Below are 25,926 nucleotides of genomic sequence, written 5' to 3' on the forward strand. Positions count from 1 at the left end.
TTTACCATGAACATTCTGAGTAATGCCAGAGGCGCACACGGGGCAAGGAGGAAGGGCATTTTCATGGAAGAGATGTCTTTTGAGCTAGACCTTGAAGGATATAGCTGATTTCACATGGCAAAAATCGGTGGGTGTACACAGTGTGAGCAAAACTCAGGCTAAGGTGAAACTGGATCTAATTTCCTGAGTCCACCTTCCTCAGTGGAGGGAGGGGGCAATTCCCAGGAACATGCTGGGACCAGGGCATGAGCCACGTGGCTGTAGATTAACCATTCCACAGACCACAGGTCATTCTAGTGACCACTAATACAAAGAACAAAATTGTGAATAATGCCATCCCTGTGGAGATTTCCAGGCCTGAGTCAAAATTTCGAGTGTTTCCTTCATACTTTGAAACTGGAGATCCAGGGGTTTCTGGGTGTGCCTTTCTCTGCTCCCTAACTGGAGTAAACATTCAATCCGGATTTACCATGGGTTCACCGACTGGCTAGCCTCTCTCCTGGAAAAGGCCTTGGAAGGGAGGGAAGATCTAAGACAACCCAGTGAAAACCAGTGGTGTAGACAGCACTGCTTGTCAGATCTGAATCCAAGCAAGGTATACTTTTATTTGCACCTTATCTATGGGAGGAATTAATAGGATCTTCAATTTCCTTTACCTACATTACTCCATTATTCAGATTAGCAGCAGCAAATGCAACCAGAAATCAACAGATGATTTAGACTTCTTCTGTAACCTTTCACTTTTCAGTCAGCGGAGTCCGTTTTATCAGGGTTTCTCGGTCATATTTCCCAACCAGAATTTAATTTCCAACTTTCTTAATACATTCATATGAAATGCTATCCTAATCACTCTAAGTTCATTTGTTTCAGTCATACGGCACTTCTTCATAGGAATGCACTGCTTCCCCATTGCCTAGTGAAGTGTCCTGCAAATAGTAAAGGAAGAAAAACATTGTTGGATTCCATATTTTCATTTTCCTTTGGTGTGCAACAGTCCTAATTCTTTGTAAGAGTTGAGACTTTTTTTCCTAAGGAAAATAGACTCACTTCACATAATAAGCTGAACTACTTCAAAGGCGCAAGTGTTAAATAACCATAGAAAATATCCACTGAGCTATTTTCCAACCGAGCCCCACGTCGGGCTCCCTGCACAGTGGAGATCCTGCTTTTCCCTCTCCCTCTGCTGCTCCCCCTGCTTGTGCTCTCTTTCTCTGTCAAATAGATAAATAAAATCTTTTAAAAAAAGATTCTCATTCAACTATTATTAAGTGAACTGCTACAGAGCAGGTGGCTGTATAAACACCTAAAATTGGGGGCACCTAGCTGGCTCAGTTGGAAGAGCATATGATTCTTGATCTCGGGGTCATGAGTTCAAGCCCCACGTTGGGTGTAGAGGTTACTTCAATAAATAAACTTTAAAAAAAGGGGGGGAGTAAAAGCAGAGGGGCAGAGAGGGAGAGAAGCAGACTCCCCACTGAGCCCAAAGCCCAATGCAGGGCTTCATCTCACGACCCTGAGATCATGACCTGAGCAGAAACCAAGAGTCACTCAACCAACTGAGCCACCCAGGTGCCCCTAAGTGTTAATTATTAAACTAGGGGGTGCAAAAATGTTTTATCAAAATAAGTTGACTGGGGCGCTTGGGTGGCTCAGTTGTTAAGCATCTGCCTTCGGCTCGGGTCATGTTCCCAGAGTCCTGGGATCGAGCCCCGCATCAGGCTCCCTGCTCCGCGGGAAGCCTGCCTCTCCCTCTCCCACTCCCCCTGCTTGTGTTCCCTCTCTGTGTCTCTTTCTGTCAAATAAATAAATAAAATCTTAAAAAAAAAAGTTTGACTATCAACCAATAGATTCATCTTAGAGGGGCTTCTTCAACACCTTATCCTTCTAAGGGAAAATTCTTTTTTTTTTTAAAGATTTAATTAATTAATTAAATATATTTGACAGAGAGCACACACATGCGGAGGGACAGAGGGAGAGAGAGAGAGGGACAAGCAGACTCCCCACTGAGCACAGAGCCTGCCGTGGGCTTGATCCCAAGACCCTAAGATCCTGCATGATCTGAGCTAAAGTCAGACACTTAACTGAGCCACCCAGGTGCCCCAGGGGAAACTTTTAAAAGGATACTAATTTCAAGATTACTTTTACAAAATAAGCAGTCAATGGACAGTGTCATTAATCTGGTCTTCATATGCTCAGACTGACCTCTGCCAGATAGTCTACTAACATGTTAACATTTTTTTCCCTCTTGAGCTAAGTATGGCTAGGGAGCAAGCATTTTCCCCAAGTTCTATCTGGTAGTTAGATTTATATAGTTCAATTCATGAATATTCATCAAAGCTTCCACACTACTTTTACAGGAGAAGCCTATATTGCACTTGGCCACCAGAGGCAATCATCCATGGGCAGAGTAGGACACTGATGAGGTTTAGAAGATCTACCCACTCTCAACACTCCTTTTGATATGCTCTATGCTTTTATGAGCCCAGGCTCTCTAGCATGTATCTCAGAAGTACAGAAGAGTATCTGCTGCCGGGGAAGCTGGGTGGCTCAGTTGGTTAAGTGCCTGCCTTCAGCTCGGGTCGTGATCCCAGGGTCCTGGGGTTGAGCCCTATGTCAGGCTCCCTGCTCAGTGGAGAGCCTGCTTCTCCCTCTCCCTCTGCTGCTCCCCCACTGCTTGTGCTCTCTTTCTGTCAAATAGATAAATAAAATCTTAAAAAAAAAAAAAAAAGAGTATCTGCTGCCTGGGCCCAATTTCAGGGGTTCGCCACATAAAACCGCAGCTCCCTGCAAGTATCTTCTGGACTGACATCTCAAAGCTGGAGTCCACTCTGTAGAAGTCACTTATGCCCCTAAGTAGCCAATGGAGACAAGTCTGATGTGTATGGTGCAAACCTGCTGAACTTTGAGAAAAAGTCCTGTGTTCCAATTCAAATAAAATTGCAGGTAATAAGCAAGAATGACCTTGAAAATAAATACTTTCCATTTCTAATATTCTTTTAAAATAATGTCTTTCTGATAACAAAAATTACATAATTACTTTTAAAATTTTTTGAGAAGGAAAAAAATAGAGGAAATAAAAATTACCTATAATTCCATCACCAAGTTATATTAAAATTTTGGTTTTGTTGTCCCCATCTTTTTTTTTCTGTGTATGTATGTGCGCAAGAGTATAGGTGTATACCCTGACCTGTAGCCATCCATTTTGTAGCTTGTCTTTTTCACTAGTATTATACTGTGATTATTCCTCCATTTACACATACTCTTTAACACAATTTTTATTTTATCAGGTCAACAGATCATAATATATGTAACCAATGTCTTATTATTAAACACTGGCATTGTTTCTAAACTATGCTGAACGGCCTTGTATATAAATATTTGACCAACTATTTTATTATGTCTATAGGCTCACTGGGTCAACAGTTAGGGCGTATGAACATTTTTAAGATTCCAAATACAAGTACTGCTAGAATTACTCTCTGAAAATGTACCAACTTCAACTTCCACCATAGCATAGCAGTGTCATCCTCATTTTACCCTCACCTTCACTGAGAATTATAATTTTAAAAGTGCTTTGCCAAGTGGATAAACAAAACTACGGGTTTTCAGTCTAACATATTCACACTTATTCATACTCCTTTATATTTATTTATACTCATTTTACTGCATTTTTTCTGTTAATTATATATATTCATGCCCTTTGCTAATTTTTCTACCTGTTCATTAATATTTTTCTTATTTATAAGAGTTCTTTAAATATTAAGGCTGTTGACTCTGTTGATCTCAATGTGGTACACATAAACTAAGGTCTGCTAATCCAAAGATACCCTGAATTATTAGTTCAGGTATGGTATGGTATGACTCCTCCTTTGGCTCAGTGAGTTCTTTCCAGAAAAACAAAACAAACAAAACCCCAATTCATAGAGTATAGAACAAGTCCACTAAATACTGGGGAGTCTAAAGTACAAAGTGATCAACAGATAAACTATGAAGTAGAAATAGCCTACGTACTCCAACTTACTGAACATACCTCTACACTGGAAAATCCTGGAGAATTTTTTCCTCAGATGATTTTTATTATTTATTATTTATTATTTTTTTAAAAGATTTTATTTATTTATTTGAAAGACAGAATGAGAGAGAGAGAGAGAGAGAGAGCATGAGAGGGGGGAGGGTCAGAGGAAGAAGGAGACTCCCTGCTCAGCAAGAAGCCCGATGCAGCACCTGATCCTGGGGCTCCAGGATCATGACCTGAGCCGAAGGCAGTTGCTTAATGAACTGAGCCACCCAGGCGCCCCCCTCAGACGTTTTTTAAAAAACATGTGACTTTGGAGCACTTGGGTGGCTCAGCTAATTAAATATCCAACTCTTCATTTTAGCTCAAGTCATGATCTCAGGGTCTTGAGATCAAGCCCTGCCTGGGGCTCTGCGCTCAGAGGGGTCTGCTTGAGATTCTCTCTCTCCCTCTGCCCTTCCCCCTGCTTGCCCATGTGCGCTCTCTCTTAATCTCTCTCTCTCTCAAATAAATAAGTTTTTATTTTAAAAAAATGTGATTTTGGGGCACCTAGGTGGCTCAGTTGGTTAAGTGTCTGCCTTTGGCTCAGGTCATGATCTCAGGGTACTGGAATCGAGCACCCTGTTGGGCTCCCTGCTCATCGGGGAGTCTGCTTCTCCCTCTCCCTTTGCCCCTCCCCCTGCTTGTGCTGTCTAATAAATAAAATCTTTTTTTTTTTAAAGATTTTATTTATTTATTTGACAGAGAGAGACATAGCAAGAGCAGGAACACAAGCAGGGGGAGTGGGAGAGGGAGAAGCAGGCTTCCTGCGGCGCAGGGAGCCTGATGTGGGACTTGATCCCAGGACCCTGGGATCATGACCTGAGCCGAAGGCAGACGCTTAACGACTGAGCCACCCAGGCGCCCTAATAAATAAAATCTTTAAAAAAAATTTAAAAAATGTGACTTTAAGAATGGATTTATGTAAAAGAATACTGATGTGTGACTCAGCAGTTAGGCAGTTACAATGCTATTATTTAATAAAACCCACTTCCATCTTTCATCTGTAAATGGGTTGTATCTGTGGTAGAATACTTGTAACTTTTTCTGTTTTTAGTCAATTCCTTTACCATGAAATGTCATTTAGAGATTTTTTTTTATTTTTCTTTGTACAGTAATTTTTAACATTTTATTAATTTTGCTGTGGAAAATAAAATTCCATCTTACAAGAAAGAGAAAACTCCTCAAGACCAAACCCTGGCATCTTTATTTATATATTAGAGCGGGTCAGCCAGTGAAAATCCTAGAAAAAGAAAAGACAACAAACATTCATTTAAAAGAATTAATTGCCTCAAACTATATCCTCACTATTTTCCTTGTTCTAAAATCTAAAAGTCCCATTATATTATCCACATTTAGGTTTGTCTTTGGTCTTGTGCTCTTCCCAAAAGGAAGCTAAAAATTCATAGTGAACCTTGCTGTCTTGTCCTACAAAACAACTATGAACAGTAATCAGGGCACAAACACTAGAATCTGAAAGAACCAGAAGTAAATTCAAAAGGAGATGAAGGAAGGCCAAAGAAGGCAAGCTCCCAAATCTAAGAACCTGGGTAGGAAGAGCAGTGCACAGAAGCCTTCCCTGGGACTAATACCATCCTACACACGTGGCTGGGACATGGTGACTGCAAGAGAATTAGGTCCTCTCTATATTGTAATAGGAAGCAGCCAGCCTACCCTACACTGTGAACCAACAACACATGGCAGATGGACACACAGACAATGAAAAATGAACAACTTGGAAACCATAATATGTGCGGAATTTACTGAAATGAGGATAAATAATGTTGAAATGATAGATTCAAGAAATATATCCTTATGGAGTTATAACAGAGGAGACAAGAACTTGTATTTCTCCAGCAATACCTCCTCAAATTCATAGAGAACTTGGAGAATAGATATTTAGAAGCAGATCATTAGAAATGTGAATTCATTAGCAGAAAGGGGACAATTCATTAGGGCTTTTCTGTGACTAACAAGGTCTCAATACTATCTATTTTGTGTTTGTGTTCTGAATATAGCTGTTAAATCCATCTGGTCTAATGTGTCATTTAAGGCAATGTTTCCTTATTGATTTTGTGTCTGGATGATCTACCCATTAATGTAAGTGGCGTATTAAAATCTCCTATTTTAGGGGCGTCTGGGTGGCTGTCGGTTAAGTGGCTGCCTTCGGCAGGGTCCTAGGATCGAGCCCCGCATCGGGCTCCCTGATCATCAGAGAGCTGCTTCTCCCTTTCCCTCTGCCTGCTGCTCTGCCTATTTGTGCTATCTGTCAAATAAATAAATAAAAAATATCTTTAAAAAATAAATAAATAAATAAAATCCCCTATTTTAATCCACTATTATTGTAGTGTTATTTCTCCCCTTAGGTCTGTTAATATTTGCTTTATATATTTAGGTGCTCCTATGTTGTGTGCATAAATATTTACAAATGTCATACCTTCTTTTTGGATTAACCCCTTAATCACTCTGCAGTGTCCTTGTCTCTTATTACAATATTTGTTTTAAAGTCTATTTTGTCTGATATAAATATAGCTATTCCAGCTTTCTTTTGGTTTCCATTTGCATGGAATATCTTTTTCCATCCCTTCACTTTCAGACTGTGTGTCCTTACATCTGAGGTGAGTCTCCTGTAGACAGCATATAGATGGGTGTTGTTTTCTTATTCATTCAGCCACTCTTGATTGGGGCATTTAGTCTATTTACAGTAAAGGAATTACAGATAAATATGTACGTATTGCCATTTTGTTAATTGTTTCCTGGCTATTTTGTAGTTCTGTTCAGTTCCTTTCACCAAAGTCTCTGATATCTGGTTTTTTTTTTTAAGATTTATTTATTTATTTGAAAGAGAGAGAGAGTACACACGAGCAGGGGGAGGGGCAGAGAGAGAGAGAGAAACAGATTCCCTGCTGAGCATGTAGCCCTACACTGGGCTTGATCTCAAGACCCTCAGATCATAACCTAAGCTGAAATCAAGAGTCTGACGCTTAACCAACTGAGCCACCCAGGAGCCCCTCTGATATGTTTCTACAGAAAAAGAATTTTTGTAGAGTTTTATATATTTTATAGTTTCCAAATTAGTTAATTTACATTTAACTGATTGTCCAGGCATCCATTGGCCTACTGGTCTACCACCTTATTCAAAAAAGGAAAAGAGGGGCACCTGGGTGGCTCAGCCGGTTAAGCATCTGCCTTCAGCTCAGGTCATGATCCCAGGGTCCTGGGATAGAGTCCCACGTTGGGCTCCCTGCTCAGTGGGCAGTCTGCCTCTTCCTCTCCCTCTGCCTCTCTTCCCTGCTCGTGTTCTCTCTCTCTCTCAAATAAATAAATAAAATCTTTAAAAAAAACAAAACAAACAAAAAAGAAAAAGATCTTGCAGCATATATATGTGTAAAGAACCAAGACAGAAACATCTTGAAAAAATGATCTACTCTGCAAACAGTGACTGATACACAAGGTGTAAGCATGGAAGACAGGTATAGAAGAGAGGGCAAGTGGCAGGACCAGGATCGGAGCACAAAATTTAGTATGAAAAGCAACTTAATCTGGGATGGGAGAGGATCATGCTACACATCCTGTCATTTATTTTACTGCTATAATCTACACTGTAGTTTTGCTATGGAGGCCAAAGTAACCAATTTTGAATGTAACTGCACATATCTTCCTATTACGGTCTCACCCTCCCACTGGGCTTCCTTTACCTTCTGCCTCCCGCCACTCTGGCCTTCTTTCAGTTGCTCAGACTTGCCATGTTCCTTGCTGTTAGTCTTCCCTAGCTTCTTTGCTTGAGACTGTCCCTACTTATCTTTCAGATCTCAGCTTAAGCACCAGTTCCTCTGAGAAGATTTCCCCTGGGACCCCAAAATAAATCAGCTTCCTTGGTAGTATATTTGTTCAGGACTGGGTGGCTTCCTTCAGAAGACCTGCCTCACTTTGTTGTGATGCATTCAGTTGTGAGGTGACTAGGCTGTCCCTCTTCCCTACTGGTCTCTAAGCTCCATTAGGTGAGGGCTGAGTTCAGGTTTGCTCATCATGCTATTCTTAGCAAGTAACACAACACACCTAACACAAATCTCAACAAATGCTTATTGAAAAAACACAAGAAAGTGCCAAACTCAGAAATGGTTTAGAAAGAACTCTGTGAACAGGGTGTTCTATTTGCTAGATACTTCTGGGGATAGGATGGAAGATGCATTTCTGATATCTGCTTAGCAACTGAATTTACCTGGGTTTTCCGTGCGGATTGCGGCTCAATCATGATATTGATAAGAGAAGGTTTAGTTGTGTCTGCCAAGCTCTGCTTCAGTGATTTTTGGAGTTCTTCTGGTGTTTGTACAAAATACCCTTTGCCTCCAAATGCAGTCATAACCTGCTCATAATGTGAGTTTGGTAGAAGACAGAACGGAGGAGCCCTAAAAAATTCATAAGTCAATAGAAAAAAAAAGTCATTTTCCAAAATAATTTATGGAAAAATTTAGGCTGAACTCAAAGGCATACTTTTATGTCCAACATTTAAACAAATATGCCAGTACACTAAGCTTTCCATATATATTTTTAAAGATTATCTATTTTGGGGGGGGTGAGAGAGAAGGAGAGAGAATCCTCAAGCAGACTCCCTGCTGAACACAGAGCCTGTTGTGGGACTCAATCCCAGGACCCCGAGATCATGACCTGAGCCAAAATTAGAGTCAGAAGTCCAATTGACTGAGCCACCCAGGTGCCCCTAAACTTGCCATATATTTTTTATTGTCTTTATAGCAATAGGACTTTTTGTGATGATAGAAATGTTTTATATTTATATCTGTGCTACCCAATATAGTAGCCACTAGCAACCTGTTGCTGTGAGCACTTGAAATGTGACTAGTTAAAATAAGGAACTAGCTTTTTAATTTAATAACCACACATGGCTACTGGCTACTATATTGACAGTGCAAGCTATGCCATCCACTACCATGATCCCAAAATAAAAAGAAGAAAAAAGGAATGGTTATTGCAAAATATAGCAAATAACAGCAAAATGAGAACTGAAGTTAATGAAACATAAGCAAACATACTCACACCCTGCTCCACCCCAGACTGAGCAAATTCACGACTCGTAGCATGGCCAGCTAAATACTGTCTCACTTTGACTCTGCCATCAGATAATCAAGAGTTTATTAAGTAATAAAGAGAAGGAAGACCTCTGGATCATAAAGAATATGTTAACATTCATTTCTTCCATGGTGTAATAGGAATAGAAGGACCGGGAGCATTTTGCAACAAGCCCTTTCATTAAAGCTCAGACATCAAACTTAATTGTCCAAGTCTTCAGTGGCCCCCTGATCATAAATTATTTATTGAAGCACCCTATCATGCACTGGGTGTTACATGTAAGTGATGAATCACTAAATTCTACTCCTGAAACCAATATTACACTATGTTAACTAACTAGAATTTAAATAAAAAAATGGAAAAAAAACGGAAAAAAAATGAAGCACCCCATTACGAATGGTTGTACAAAGGGGAGTCATGCAGACAGGGTTCCTACTTTTTAGAGGGGCTGACAATATAAGTAAACAATACTCACATGACAGAAGCACATTTCAATACTGCAGACTCTTTAAGGAGAGATTAAAATAGATGAGCGAAATTAAATACGCATTGTTCTGGGTTACTTACACTGCAGTAGAATCTCCAAATTTTAACATTTCCTTCCAAGAATCTGCATCAAAACCTTGGTAAATTCCATTATTATTCACCACCAAAAGTATAATGGGCAAGTTGTACCTAAAATCGAAAGCAAAATATCAAGAAAATCATTCCTCAAACAGTTTCTTATCTTCAGGTTGAAATTTTAACTTATAAATGGATAGTTTTCCACAAGCTTGTTTTATAATATTAGGGTAATACTAAAAAATTAAGTATTTGTTATCCTAATAAGGAATATCAAGTCATTAACAGAAACATGGAGTTGCAGACAGGATGTAAGATTAGAGGTCGGCACACTTGGTTCTGCCACTATGCACCTGTGGACCTCACAGAGCTTTTCTGAACTTGGTTTTCATAGAACCAGGTATTAATAAGAATGACACCTTCCACATTTAATGTTCTCCGAAGCACCACTTCTAGGTGGTGCCTAGTAGTACTATTTGAAAAGTATCTTTCTATTTACTGAGCTCCTCATAGATAACTAGCACTTGCTAGATGCTGTGGGAAATATACAAGTGACTAGCATACATTCTCTTCTCTCAAACCACTTCACCCAAAATTAGAAAAACATTATATGGTGTAATAAATAGAGAAAGAGAATATTTAATAATGTGCAAAACGGTATTATAAACACAAAAAAAGGATGATTACACTTTACTAATGACTGACAAAAGAACATGGGATTTATTTTCTACAGACCTAATTTCTGAGACCAGGTATAAAAAAAAAAACTAAAATGCATACTGTTACATAACAAGATTGTGGTAACTACTTGCTCTCCATGCTCAAAGGGAATCATGACTCTCTAGAAGGCCAGCTTTCCCATAAATCACCTTTCGGTGTGTATCACTTGGCTGTCAAAACAGACACTCTAACAAGTACATACTTTCCCTCTGATCTTTAAAGTGTTATATGCCAAAGCTCTGAAAGCCCCAAAACATGATTTACAAACAAGCTCTAACAAGAGTCCTGGCTAAGAATACAGAATGATTTTACCACAGTTTAAATAACTAGGGAGAAAAAATATATACTTATATAGTAGGATCTATAGCTCATGAGTTTCTCCATGAATCCTCACAACTAGAAACAGAATCAACAGCTCACACTGAGTGAGCAGTCATCTCGAGCTTTAGCTAGATTACCTCATTTGTTCCTCGCAACTGTCCTCTAAGGTAGGAACTATTACTATTCCTCTCCCTATTCCGGAGGAGACTAAAGCTTAGTAAAGGAACTTAACCTGCATCACCCGCATCACCTGGCTCTGATGTTGTCAAGCCAGTATTTAAATCCAGGCCATGTGACCCAGAGGCTGTACTCTTAACCACAAAGCTCTGCTGTCTCCCTGCAGAAAACAAGCTTTTCTCAGACCAGAACTGTTTGCAGTGATCTCAAAACCACTCGTCACAGTTTTGCAGGTTTGGGCATGTAGTAAAGGGTCATGAACACACTAACCTGGATGAGGAAGATGCTGGGGTTATTTCATACCAGTATTCTTAGGACGCAGAACAGAGCTATGTACAAGGGCCCTTGGCACATGGTGAACACCTGGTAAGCATTGTTAGGCGAGTGAGTCTTTATGTGTAAATTTTTATATTTTGGAGAAAGAAATGCTGTTTTACCTGCAGATGGTTTCCACCTCCATGCCAGAAAACCCAAATGCACTGTCTCCCTCCACACAGATGACACGTTGCCCTGGGTTTCTATCTTTAGCCACTATAGCAGCTGCAATGGCAAATCCCAAACCAACTCCCATTGTTCCAAAAGTACCAGCATCGAGCCTGTTGGGGAACAAAGCTAAAATGAAACCCTCTGGGGCATGCTGATGGTGGGGTTGGCACAAATCGACTCGTATTTGCGTGTAAAATAAAGAACAATAAAAACATTCTGTCTTTAATATAAAGTTTTTAGATTATGAGGAACCAATTAGTCAAGGATAAGCAGAATGTGTGGAAAAAGTCTCTCATGATTGCTTGAAAGACTACGAATATACTAAGTATACAAATTATCACATGATCATGAAAACATATCAAGCATAAAAACTCTACCAAATCTTACCTAAGAATACTTTTATGAAAAATGTCCTTATACACTGAATATGTGTAATTCTCAAATGTTTTATGAACCTGCACTACTATAGCTTCCAATTTAACACATTATAATTTCTTTCCTGGAAGCCTCACCTGTGACGAGGAAGGTAGTTCTGAATCACAGTGCGTCCAATATCCATAGTATTTGCTCCTTCGCTTACCACAAAACAGTCTCTGGGTAGTTGTTCTTGAACATGGTAGAATACTGTGTAATAATTCATAGGTAGGGATTTTTGGGAAGCTAATTCCTAAAGTATTTGAGGGAAATATAATCAAATTAGATAGAGATACAGTGAAAAATTAGCAATGTTAATAAGCTACTATCAAACTTATTTGGAAATAGGCAACAAGAATGAGCTACGAGGTTCCCAAATCACCACTCTGAGAAGCTAATGGATCTGTGAACAGGCCTGTGGGACATACTAAGAAAAAGGGGACCCACAGACCCAGTCTGGGACACAATCAAATAAATCAGGGAATAGCTTTCTTCCTGGACACCCACCATGCACATTAGCATACTAGAGTGAGACAAGTCCTACAGTAAAGATAGCTGGAAACACTGGGTTAAACAAAACTAAACAGTCTTATTTGAGCACTTTTAAGAAAACACTGCATTACAAAAAATAAAAATTTTATTCTAGAATATTTTAATCTGAAATATGCCCTTAAACTTAAAATAAAAATGAAGTCAGGATTTTAGAAAATCCGAAAATCTGGTTCTTCTCCACATGCACTGGAGAGTAAAGAGGATATGCTTCACCCAAAGAGTCTCTGAATGGAGCAAGGTAAGTGCCTTTGTCTAGCTATATGCCTTCTAGAGTGGAGAGAGAGCCACATGGGGCTTCAGCAGCAATAGTTCCATGTGCTCCCAGCACTGCCTCTTCACCTGTGCTATTCTGGCCTGTTGGAGATTATACGTAAGACAGATGAGGCACCCTCCTATACTCCTGCGCCAGGAAGAGAGAGGCAAGTTCCTTCCATCTTAAACTAATATGATTCCTAGGGAAAAGAAGGGATTAATCATCACACCAATCAAGAAAACAGAACTGAGCCTGGCTCGTGATAGAAATAGCCACTGATTAAAATTCCAATGAGACACAAAATTACGTATAATTAATTCTGCTAGTTTTGAAAATGTGAATTTATTCCAAGATGTCTGACATGTTAGGGAACAATATGAGCATAACTCAAATTTCGTATTTGCTTATGCAGGATTCTGTCAGTGAGAAACACCACATAAACACAGAAAACTGCACCCAACTGAACCAAGATACATAGAAATACACAAAACATCGAAAAAAATCAAGAACCTTTCTCACAAAGAAAAAATTCTACCTATATACAAAGACTCTAAACAGAAATCACCACATCCTGCAGAAGTGATTCATTTCACTGCTAGTAGTAGTGGATGATGTGGTAGTTTCACATATTACTACAACTTCCAAAGTCTTGGGGCACCTGGGTGGCTCAGTCGGTTAAGCAACTGCCTTCAGCTCAGGTCATGATCCCAGGGTCCTGGGATCGAGCCCTGCGTTGGGCTCCCTGCTCCACAGGGAGCCTGCTTCTTCACCTTGCTCCACAGCTCCCCCTGTTCATGCACTCGTGCTCTCTCTCTAATAAATAAATAAACTCTTTAAAAAAAAAACAAAAACTTCCAAAGTCTTTAGATATCAGGCAAAGCCATGAATGCAGATGAGGAAGTTGCAACATAATTTCCAGTAGTGATATAAAAGTTAATCTGAGGGGCGCCCGGGTGGCTCAGTCCTTAAGCATCTGCCTTCGGCCCAGGTCATGGTCCCGGGGTCCTGGGATCGAGCCCTGCATCGGGCTCCCTGCTCAGCAGGAAACCTGCTTCTCCCTCTCCCACTCCCCCTGCTTGTGTTCCCTCTCTCGCTGTGTCTCTTTCTGTCAAATAAATAAAAATCTTTAATTAAAAAAAAAAAAAGATACTCTGAAAGGGCCATAAATGGTCTCCACCAAAAAAAAGAAAAGAAATGTGAGGTGACGGATGTGTTAATGAACTAGATGGGGGGGGAATCCTACCACAATGTATATGCATATAAAATCACCAGGACGTACCTTTAAATATCTTACAATTTCATATGTCAATTATACCTCAGTAAAGCTGAAATTTTTTTAACAAAGAAAAAGAAGGCTGTATATTAGATCAAATTTTCAATTTTGATGAAATACCTATCTATTATACATGCCTACTTGAAGGACTTTTATCTTAAAGGTAGAAAAATATGCTCTAAGATTTAAGATTCCAAAAGATGTCTTAATTATGATTTGGGGCCAAGGTCAAACTGAGGACAGTGAGCTCTACCCATTCATATAGGTTCTTACAACTTTCTGTCCAATGTCAGGTCGGTCTCCTTCTACCACTTCACACTAATTCAACAAGTTGCCTCATGTGCCTACTGCCACAAGAGACTTCAGGTCTTCCTCAAGGAAAAGCACCGTATTTATTGAAATATGTATTTCTTAACCACTTAACATGTATAAAACTTTGCCATCATTTTTATTTTTATTTACTCATTGAAGATTTATTCATTTATTTTAGAGTAAGACAGTGTGTGCGGGCATGCATGTGTGTGCACAAGTGGGGGGGAGGGGCACAGAGAGAGTGAGAGAATCTCAAGCAGACACCCCACTGAGCACAGAGCCCAAGGGGGGCTCGATCCCAAGACCCTGAGATATGACCTTAACTGATACCAAGAGTCACACACTTGACCGACTGAGCCACCCAGGCGTCCCTCTGCCACCATTTTTATTAGGTTCGTATCTTAGTGTTTCACAAAGTTTTTGAGAGCTGTGCCTCTAAACCCTTTTTCCCATGAGCCCTGTGGTTTTTACTGCATGATTTCATATAGCTTGGTGATTTTAGGAATACATAGGTCATATTATGACAGAGCTAACTGAGCCATGAACCAGAAGTGGTCTTGAGTTTCCGTGAGTCTCATATTACCTTGGAAGCAGCTTTATTGATCTTCATTTTTTCTCTCAAAGTTTGCCACCAGCTGCTCTCTGGAGGATACTGCCATGGTGTTTTATCAAATTGTTCTAAAAGCTAAAAAACCAGACTTTTTATTTTTTGAAAATAAACTTAAGTCATATTAACACAAAAATCTCTTATTAAAGAAAACAATACTGCTATACTATCCTGTCATTCACATCACTCACACTGTATCTAGGCGGCTAACAACTGATAAATAGGCAACATGGAAAGCTTCTGTTTGGGTCAGTGTAGACTTGCACCAAAAATTGGAATTTCCATAGAACACAGGGGAAATGCTACTTTCTCCACACCTCACAGGCAGGGGCTTTTATGCCCTCCTCAGCCTTTGATACTAGAAGGAAAATCATAGAATCCTTGTGGGAAGGACAACAACCCCAAATACCCAGGGATTTGGTATGCTCCAGGATGTTTTAAATATGTGACTGGGGGATGCTTCATAATATTATATAATCATGATAACAATACCAATTTGTATCCAAAATCAAGTAATAATTGTGACTACATTTTATCTCCTGTTACAGTGATATATATAAATTATGTACAAATAAAAAGAATCTGGACAAGTCACTAAGTACCATTTGAAGAGTAAAAATCTCTTTATTTTCTAAGGAAATACTTAGATTTTTCCAGTACATAAAGACATTTCTTAGCTGTAAGTTCAGTTCTTCTGGAAGCTGTATTATAATTTTTCAGACAGCTGAATCCTACTTAGTAAATCAGTTTGTCTACTGAATGCCTTTAAGTCTTCAATCGCCTTCCAAAAGTGCTTAATTTACATAAAAATGATCTATATACAAGCAGTTGGATTTAGTGAGTTCCAAAGTTATATTTAAGAATAGCTTTCCATCATAAATTTTATTTAAAATAGATATCAATAAACCTGTCACCAAGTGAATCAAGGTTGAAACATTTTTAGGAACTGACTATTCCCTAAAGACCAATCCACATAAACTAAAACCTAGGCAAAAGCTCTTACCTGTTTAGTGATAGCATTTATGTCCCCTAGCAAAATGACAGCAGGCTTTACATTATTCCCCAATTCTTCTGCACAGATATCAACCTAAAAAAGAGATAAAGCTTAAGAATGAGGCATGCTTATTCTTAAAAATCTCGAAGAAGTCAATTAAGGCTGAATAAATGAACCAAAGATTTGATATTCAGGAAATTTTTTTTTAAGTAGGCTCCATGACCAGAATGGAGCCCAATGCAGGGCTTGGAATCATGACCCTAAGATCAAGACCTGAACCAATATCAAGAGTTGGACATCCAACCAACTGAGCCACCCAGGCGCCCCAAGAAATTTCTTAATAAAAGTAAAAATCCATAGAACTATGAGTATCACAGCTAGGACAGAAACCTCATCATCTTCCTTCATTTTAATATCTACTCTGTAGATCTGGGTATTGTTCTATTATACACACAGGAACGCATTTGACTTGACCAATTATAGTTTTTTAATATAATCAAGAAGGTTCTACTTAATTACGCTGGAATTGCTACTTAGAACAGTTCTCAAATGTGAGCTATCAGAATCACCTGGTAGGGGCGCCTGGGTGGCTCAGTTGGTTAAGTGACTGCCTTTGGCTCAGGTCATGATCCTGGAGTCACTGGATCAAGTCCCGCATCGGGCTCCCTGCTTGGCAGGGAGTCTGCTTCTCCCTCTGACCCTCTTCCCTCTCGTGCTCTCTATCTCCCATTCTCTCTCTCTCAAATAAATAAATAAAATCTTAAAAAAAAAAAAAAAGAATCACCTGGTAGCCTTGTTAAACCACAGATTTCGAAAGTCCATTTCAGAGTTTCTGAACTCAGTAGATCTGAAGTGGGGACCAAAAATGTGCTTTTCTAACAGGTTTCCCAGGTGGTGCTATGCTGCTGGTCCAGGGGCCACATTTTGAGAACTACTCCTAGGGTAAGGCATGATTATTTCCCATTTACCCAGAAGCTCTGTATCTGAATGGCCGTGAGCAAGTGAAAATAGTTGTGCAAGGAGTTGTAATTTAGCCACGTCAAAGGGGATGCATTTTATTCTATACTCAAGGGGGATAATCAAGAGGTGGTAAAATCTTCCAGGTAAACCCAGGTCTTGCTTATTTGCAGCATTAATTCTCCATAGCTACAGGGGGAAAGGACCTGTTAGAAGTTGACTCCTTAAAAAGTAAAAGGCAAATAGGGAGAAGATATCAACTGTAGCTGGGCCATCAAACGCCATACACAATCTCTGTTGGGCAAACAGGTTCACATTGCACTATATAGGCAGTACCTTCTTTTTTTTTTTTAAGATTTTATTTATTCATTTGAGAGAGATAGCAAGAGATAGAGCACGAGCAGGGGAGAGAGGGAGAAGTAGGCTCCCACTGGGCAGGGAGCCCAATGTGGGGCTCAATCCCAGGACCCCAGGATCATGACCCAAGCTGAAGGCAGAGGCTTAACCAACTGAGCCATGCAGGCAGTACCTTCTACACCAATAAGGAAACTGGTTTAAAAAGAGAATCATAATGATACAAGAACCATTAAAGTGAAGTCAGAGTATATTCCACTCTGTTTAGTGACAAGTAAAAGCAGCATTTAGAGATTTCCAACCAAAGGGTGTTTGAAAAATTTGTCACCTAAAAGGACAACTCAATCCCTAACAATGTTGAATGTTTTGTTCTAATCTACCATTCTACTTAAACCCCTTTTGTCTACCTTTAAATATACCTGAACTATGAAGAAGAGGAAAATTGTGCTTTTCAAACTATTTAAAACTTGGTTTTGAAAGGTTTTCTCGTTAGAAGTAAAGCAGCATATTATGTTTCACAGGCTTGAAAAGGCAGCTTACTTTGGTACCTGTAATTATGTTAGATAATTTATAAAAATCTACAAAAGCCAAGAAGAAAGCAGAGCTAATAATAGCTGAGGAGAACAATAAATCACGGATAGCGCTGATTTTAAATCTCTCTGCTCCGAGTACCTGGATAAACTTCACATCTGGCTGATACCTTGGAGGCAGTCCGAAGTGCAAAATCCAATTTAATCTGGCACCAAATAATACAATTACATCAGCAAATTGCAAAGCCCTATTAAAAAGAAAAATCTGTTATGATATAAAAAGTGTATCTACATTTCTGACTTGAATTATTCTAAAATTAATTTCTAAAGTATTTAGAAAAGTTTAAATAATCTGGAGTTTTAGTCTTCAGAATCAGCTTCTAGGGTAAATTTGCTCTTTCAAACCAAAATAATTATGAAGCCATTCTATTTAAATAGTAATCTAAAAGATGAAATAAGAAAAATATTATAAAACCATACCTATTTCATTAGTTTTTAAAATTTTTTTAAATTTTTAAAAATTTTTTGTTTATTTTTTTAATTAACATATAATGTATTATTTGTTTCAGGGGTACAGGTCTGTGATTCATCAGTCTTATACAGTTCACAGAGCTCACCATAGCACATACCCTCCCCAATGTCCATCACCCAGCCACCCCATCCCTCCCACCCCCCACCACTCCAGCAACCCTCAGTTTGTTTCCTGAGGTTAAGAGTTTCTTATGGTTTGTCTCCCTCTCTGGTTTCACCTTGTTTCATTTTTCCCTCCCTTCCCCTATGATCCTCTGTCTTGTTTCTCAAATTCCACATATCAGTGAGATCATATGATACTTGTCTTTCTCTGACTTATTTCGCTTAGCATAATACCCTCTAGTTCCATCCATGTTGTTGCAAATGGCAAGATTTCATTTGATGGTTCCATAATATTCCATTGTATATATATATATATATACACCACATCTTCTGTATCCATTCATCTGTCGATGGACATCTTGGCTCTTTCCATAGTTTGGCTATTGTGGACATTGCTACTATAAACACTGGGGTGCATGTGCCCCTTCAGACCACTACATTTCTTTCTTTGGGGTAAATACTCAGTAGTGCAATTGCTGGGAAAAATTACTACAAGTCTACTGTAGATAATCTCAGTAAAACAGAAAAAGCATAAAGAAAAAGAATTCCACCCAATAATACTATCAACTTAAAAGCTATTATTAATAGCCTGGCATATTTTCATCTAGTCTTCTTTCTATGCAAGTATATTTTTACATAGTTGAGCTTATATGCTATAATACTGTCTCATGCACTTTTGCTTATTACATTTTCCTTTGTCATTAGGTTCTTCTTAAAATTTTTATTTTTTTATTTTTATTTTTTTAAGTTTTATCTTTTTTTAAGTAATCTCTACACCTGATATGGGGCTCGAACACAACCCTGAGATCAAGAGCCCCATGCTCTCTGACTGAGCCAGCCAGGCACCCCTTAAATACAATTTTGAAAGGCTATATACTTTGCAGAACACATATACCTAATTTATTGTAACTTTTCTCAATTACTGGATAATTTATAAATACTAGGTTGTACGTACTTTTTTTTTTAAGATTTTATTTATTCATCTGAGAGAGAGAAAGAGAGAGAGAGAGAGCACACACAAGCGGTGGGGAGAGCAGAGGCAGAGGGAGAAACAGACTCTCCACTGAGCAGGGAGCCTGATGTGGGGCTCGATCCCAGAACCCTGGGATCATGACCTGAACCAAAGGCAGACACTTAACGACTGAGCCACCCAGGCGTCCCTATGCTTGAATCTTAATACATATTTCATATTGATTCCTAGAAGCAGGTATTTTTAAGACAATTGATTCATATTTCCAACCAAATTTATTGCTAATAGTTTTATTTTATGTATCTTAATATCCTTGTCAATATAACTTCTAATCTTTAAAATTAATTTTTACTTTGATATCCACACTAATATTAACATAGCCATCTTTGTTTTGTTTTTGTTTACCTCATACACCTTTGCTCATTTTATGCTGTATCATTTGTTTCAGATGTTGTTCTTACTATATATATGTAACTGTCATTATTATTGACCCAATCAATGTCTCTGCCTTTCTACAGAAGAGTTTATTAATTGCTGTGGGTTTTTTTTTTTTACTTCTCATTTTTCTGCTTCTTGGCTATTTCCCTTTTATCCTATATTTTTCCACAGGGTATCTGTTCTTTTGCTTTTGTCTTCTTCAGTGATGATATCATACACAAAATACCATTTTCACATACTGTTATCGGTCCTGTGGGACCCAATTTAACAAACAGATAAAAACTACAATTGAAAGGATAGATTTGTTTAATGATACTTGAAATTACTGATTCAATTATTTACAGCCACTTGCAATCATTTTTACACTCTCTAGTTCTGGGAATGAACGGGCAAATGTCTGGGGCTCACACCTGGGCTGTGTATGTGTGGACAGACCCAAAGGAGCATAGCAAAGGCTTTGAAACTAAACTGACCCTGGACCTAATGCTTCTAGCAAGACAGATCTTGAAGTCTGACCTTAACCAGGCTAACTGCTTGCTAAAACAAAGTCAACATTCTACAGAGTATGTAAATATGACCTAGAATCTTGAAACATAATACTTAAAATCTAGGATACATTCCAAAAATACTCAATATACAAAAGAACCAGAAAAATGTGACCAATTCCTCAAAAGAAATGAATAGATTCCCATTCTGTGATGACCCAGATGTTGAAATTAGTAAACAAAGACTTTAAAGCAGCTATTATAATATGCTCCATAAAGTAAACAAAAGTACTCTCCAAATAAATGGGAAGATAGAAGTTCTCAACAGAGAAATATAAAATATGAGACAAAAGCATTGAAAAGAACAGAGAACATAGCATAATGTATAGAGATATTAAATTACTATGGTGTACACCTGAAACACACCATTTTATGTCAAATATACTTCAATTAAAAGATAAATAAAAGGTTTACTTAAAAACAAATAAAAATAAAAAGAACATTTCATGTAAGAAATTTCTAATAGGGGTGCTCAGGTGGCTCAGTTGGTTAGGCATCCAATGCTCAGGTCATGATCTTAGGGTCATGAGATCAAGCGCCCTGTTGGGTTCCATGCTGGGCGTGCAGTCTGCTTAAGATTTTCTCTCTCCCTCTCCCTCTGCGCCTCCCCCCGACTCACTCTCTCTAAAATAAATAAATAAATCTTAACCAAAAAAAAAAAAAAAGAAATTCTAATAAACTACTTCAAAGATGAAAAAAAAAAAGAATTGAACATATTCAGGGACCTATGGGACAGTACCAAAGTCTACTATTTACATTATCCCAGGAAAGGAGAAAGAGATTGGTGTAGAAAAAAAATGTGAAGAAGTAATGGTCCAAAACTACAAATTTGGTGAAAGACATTAACTTACAGATTGAAGAAGATCAGAGAACAGGATAAACTAAAAGAAAACCATACTCAGACACATAATCAAACTGCTGAAAACCAAAGATAAAGAAAAATCCTGAAAGCAGCCACAGAACATATTACATATAGAGGAACAATGCTTCAAATGACTACAGATTTCCCATCTAAAACCATGAGGGTCAGAAGGTAGTAGACAACACCTTTTAAAGTGCTGGAAAGTCTAAAAACTCTAAAAACAGGTGTGCTTAAAATTACATTTCAGAACTTCTTCTAGATTCATTAAAGTCACGAAATAAATTAGCCTAAGATCTGCCAAGCCACTGTACTTAAACTTCAGAATGCCACGCACCTGGATCTGGCAGCAGCCACACAGTTTGGATGGTTATCAGGGATAACGCCCTTTCCCATGGGGGTGGGCAGAAATGGCAATTTACATTGCTCCACCAGTTTCCTGAGGGCCTCCTCTGCATGCGCATAAGCAGCACCTACAAGCAATGCAAATGATTCCACAAGTCAGTTATGGTCCAGGCGCTGATTCTTTTTTTTTTTTTTTTAAAGATTTTATTTATTTATTTTGACAGAGAGACACAGCGAGAGAGGGAACACAAGCAAGGGGAGTGGCAGAGGGAGAAGCAGGCCTCCCACCAAGCAGGGAGCCTGATGCGGGGCTTGATCCCGGAAATCTGGGATCGTGACCTGAGCCACCCAGGTACCCCACGGCACTGTGATTCTTAAAACACCTCACACGAATTTGCTTTTAGAACTTCTCAAATAATCTCTTGTTTATACAGGGCTTGCTTATACTCATAACAAACTGTAACTATGGTTTTTATCTTTGGTATTTTAAAATGTTTAAGAAAGCCACAGTTCTAATTTCCTCCCCAATAATATTCTCAATTATTCTGAAGGATGCGTACTACAAAACAAAAGTTGCATCTCTTCTCTCTTGCTGCTCTGAATTGTCTGTTCTATGGTTCCTACTGAATTACTTACTACTCACAATTCCCTAAATACAGTATCTTTACTGATAGGCCCAGGTGGGCAAGGAAGGACTTTGCTCTGACAGAGAGAGGCTCTCTCTAACTTCACATGTTGCTTCCTACCATCAGCTAACGTGGACTGCACAGTCTCCTACCCTAGGCATGGAAATTCTAACAAGAGACGTTAGTTTAGTACATTCAGATTCAACATAATGCTCCCCCCCATATAAAAATACCTTAAGATCTTTTCTCACACATGTCAGATGAAAAATAGCTTCTTTTCATCCAGAAAGTTTCCCTGTATTCTCTTTCTTGCCTCAATCTTTGTCCACCCAGTTCTCTCTTCCTGGACTGTGCACTCAGTGACCTATCATACATCTATTCAAGGTGTAGCAGTGTCTTCTCTTCCAGAGAGTCTTTCCATACCATCTACATGAGCAAATTGTTGCTGCTTCCCTTGAGAATCCACCTGACCCTCTCTATACACACCACTTATGGGTACACTGCACTTATTTGTTACTAATCTATCTCTAGGTAGGGACCATTATTCCTCTGTATATCTTACAAATGTTTTCTATAATCCCTACCTTATCATAAGTACTCATTAAATGTTGGTTAAAAGAAGAATGAAAACTAGCATCTACTGAGTTCCTTCTACCTACCTTATTATTTAATCATAACAATCCTGTTGAAGTTAGTATCTTTGTTTTACAAGTGAGGTAATTGAGACTCAAAGTAGTTGTTTGCCAAGACCATAGAGCTAATACAGCATATAGCTTCATTTGACTCAGCTCTGACTTTGATTTTTTTCTGTTGTCCACCATTTTCATTAAAATTATTTTTAGTTTCTATGTAGTTAGTTCCTCAATAGTTGATAATTGACTAACATGGTCATAGGTGACTCACAGCCCCCTCAGTTCTAGAACATATAATGGATAATAACTTGCTGACAGGAGTATAAGTTGGTACAATACCTTGGGAGAAAGCAATGTGACAATATGTACCAAAAACCCTAAAATATGAATTACCTTTTAACTTAATTTTCTTTCTGGGAATCTATCGTAAATCCTAAATATGGAAAAAGCTTTAAGCACAAACATGTTTGTCACAGCTATACTAAACAAACAAAAAACTGGCAAAGATTTAAATATCTGTCAGTGAGGGCACCTGGGTGGCTCAGTCGGTTGAGCGACTGCCTTGGGCTCAGGTCATGATCCTGGAGTCCCAGGATCGGGTCCCACGTTGAGCTCCCTGCTCGGCAGGGAGTCTGCTTCTCCCTCTGACCCTCTTCCCTCTCGTGCTCTCTATCTCTCATTCTCTCTCTCTCAAATAAATAAATAAAATCTTTAAAAAATAAATAAATAAATAAATATCTGTCAGTGAAGTGTTAGTATATCCATCAATAGACCTTAAAATTATATTTAGGAAAAAACTTCAAGACCATGAAGAAATGTTACAATATTAAATAAAATATAAATAAAACTGTCTATATGGTGTGATCACAATATATGAAATATACATGCAGAAATGAATAGAGTATTACATGTTAAAAATAGTTTTGTTTTTTTTTGAGAAAGAGAGTGTGTGAGGAAGGGGGGAGGGGCAGAGGAAGAGGAAGAGGGAGAGAATCTTAAGCAGGCTCTGTGGAGCCTGATGTAGGGCTTGATCTCACAACCCTGAGATCATGACCTGAGCCGAAATGAAGAGTCAGATGCTTAACCAACTGAGCCACCCAAGCGCCCCCAAAATAGTTGTCTTTGGATAAAGGGATTTCTTCTTTCTAATCTTCTGGATTTTCCAATATTCTTTATAATGATCAAATATTTTTATAACGGAAAAAACACATTTTACACATAAGACTAAAGAAACAGAATGGGTGATATTCCTTTAAAAGGGCAAGATCTCGGGCGCCTGGGTGGCTCAGATGGTTAAGCGTCTGCCTTCAGCTCAGGTCAGGATCCTAGAGTCCTGGGATCGGGTCCCGCATCGGGCTCCCTGCTCCTTGGGAGCCTGCTTCTCCCTCTGCCTCTGCCTCTCTCTCTCTCTCTCTCTCTCTCTCTCTCTGTCTCTCATGAATAAATAAAATCTTTAAAAAAAAATAAAAGGGCAGGATCTCTGGGCATTCTAGAATAATTCTGTGATAAATTAGTAAATAATCCTAAATGAAAAGAACTCATACTCCAATTTCAAATATTAGATATGTTAATAAATAATGAAGATAATTTCTAAACAGAATCAGTATTCTTTCAACAGCCTAGCAAGATTTAGAGTTCCATTTGCTGCTACCTTTCCCGATGATAAGAAGGGGCTGTCTGGCATTTCTAATAACAGATGCTGCCATGTACACAGCAGAGGTTTCTGCCATACTAACAGGAGGTGGCATGCAGCACTCCACGTACCTGGAAATAAAGGGCTCTGTTAATTAAAAGAGGCCAAGTTTTAAACTTTTTACTATGAAAATATCAAACATATAAAAAGGTAGGAAAAAAATAGTACAATAAACTCCAAATACCCACCATGTAGATTCAACAACTAATATTTTACCACATTTGCCTCACATATACACACACAAATATGCATATCAATTTGTTTCCTGAACCATTTTAAAGTGAATTATAGGCAAGTAAAAGCTTTTCCATGCAGCTCTAAAAGATAAACTTTCTCCTATATAACCATATTGTCCCAATCTTATCTAGTAAATTAAGTTACTCCCTAATACCATCTAAAAGCCAATCAAATCAGTAATTCACTGACAGGAAATCTGAGTTAATGGCTCTACCCTGTAGTAATAGTTGCTGTAAGAACAGTAAAAACATATTCAGGGTCAGTGTTTAATACTATGTGCCATTTAATCTCATTTAATTTTCAAAGCAATGAGGCCAGGAGCTACCATTATTTCCATTTTACCATTGGGGGGCGAGGAGGGAAACTCAGAAAATAACTTGCCCAGGGTCCCCAGATGTTATATGGCAGAAACAGGATTGACCTAGGTCATTCTGTCTCCAAAGTCCATGCCTTTAACTATCTCACTGGGAGAATCAGTATTTTGATAATACAATTTGCATTAGGAAAAGAAATTTTAAAAACTGTCATGGTTAAGTATTTCTGGACACCAAGTCCTCAGTGTTTTCATTTATTTTAATTAATAAACATCATACACTGTACAAAATTTGAGCATATAAAACAAAAAAAGACATTCAATCTTTACAAAAATTTTATTTTTTTAAACTTTTTTTTTAAAGATTTTATTTATTTGAGAGAGAGGGTGTGAGCATGATGGGGGAGGGGCAGAGGGAGAAGGAGACTCCCTGCTGAGCAGGGAGCCTGACGTGGGGCTCAACATGGGGCTCGATCCCAGTACCCTGGGATCATGACCTGAGTCGAAAGCAGACGCTTAACCGACTGAGCCACCCAGGTGCCCAACCTTTACAAACATTCTAAAGAAGGCTTACAGAGTTAACTTACCAGAGACAGTTCTGCCTTCCCTCCCCCCAGTAATATTTTATCATGTTCAGGTATTATGCAGGGTAGATGTCCTTTTTGTCTGACTCTCACAAAGAGAAACAACTCTTTGTTATACTGAATATACAGAAATGCACACTGTTTCTCTGCAGTCACTAGAGAACCACTTGGTCCACAACAGCAGGAATATACTAAATGGTACCCAGGATGATGTCTTAACCTAAGTATCCACCCTTATCAGAGGTGACTTAGATACCAGTGAAAAATTGTTTCTTACACTTTTTATTTGCTCAGTGTTTATTTAAGAATGTGGAAAATCATAGTAACACCTGAGTAGAATATTTTAAGTCACAGAGACACAAAGACTAAAGTTTTTTTATGCTGAGTCCTAAATAATT

At 38.6% G+C, this 25,926-nt stretch overlaps 1 protein-coding gene across 3 annotated transcripts in view; it reads right to left on the minus strand.

Moving 5' to 3' along the window:
• Positions 1-581: 581 nt before the first annotated feature.
• HACL1 (2-hydroxyacyl-CoA lyase 1) overlaps positions 582-25,926 on the minus strand; it is a 38,053-nt gene continuing 12,708 nt past the window's right edge. The window contains exons 8-17 of one of the 3 annotated variants that reach the window (XM_073900402.1): positions 24,353-24,465; positions 21,436-21,571; positions 17,796-17,901; positions 15,822-15,905; positions 14,795-14,896; positions 11,920-12,074; positions 11,359-11,517; positions 9,710-9,817; positions 8,277-8,463; positions 582-926 (exon numbers count right to left, since the gene is read on the minus strand). In XM_073900402.1, coding sequence (XP_073756503.1) covers positions 867-926; positions 8,277-8,463; positions 9,710-9,817; positions 11,359-11,517; positions 11,920-12,074; positions 14,795-14,896; positions 15,822-15,905; positions 17,796-17,901; positions 21,436-21,571; positions 24,353-24,465 — 1,210 coding nt within the window. In that variant the 3' untranslated portion in view covers positions 582-866. Of the gene's footprint in view, positions 927-5,238; positions 5,298-8,276; positions 8,464-9,709; positions 9,818-11,358; positions 11,518-11,919; positions 12,075-14,794; positions 14,897-15,821; positions 15,906-17,795; positions 17,902-21,435; positions 21,572-24,352; positions 24,466-25,926 lie in introns of those variants that run through there. The other 2 variants (XM_073900407.1, XM_073900410.1) reach the window with 2 other exon arrangements.

Source organism: Callorhinus ursinus, unplaced genomic scaffold (genome assembly GCF_003265705.2).
Source record: "Callorhinus ursinus isolate GAN/ISIS: 27379988/994484 unplaced genomic scaffold, GSC_fseal_2.0 scaffold1, whole genome shotgun sequence".
NCBI lineage: Eukaryota > Metazoa > Chordata > Mammalia > Carnivora > Otariidae > Callorhinus > Callorhinus ursinus.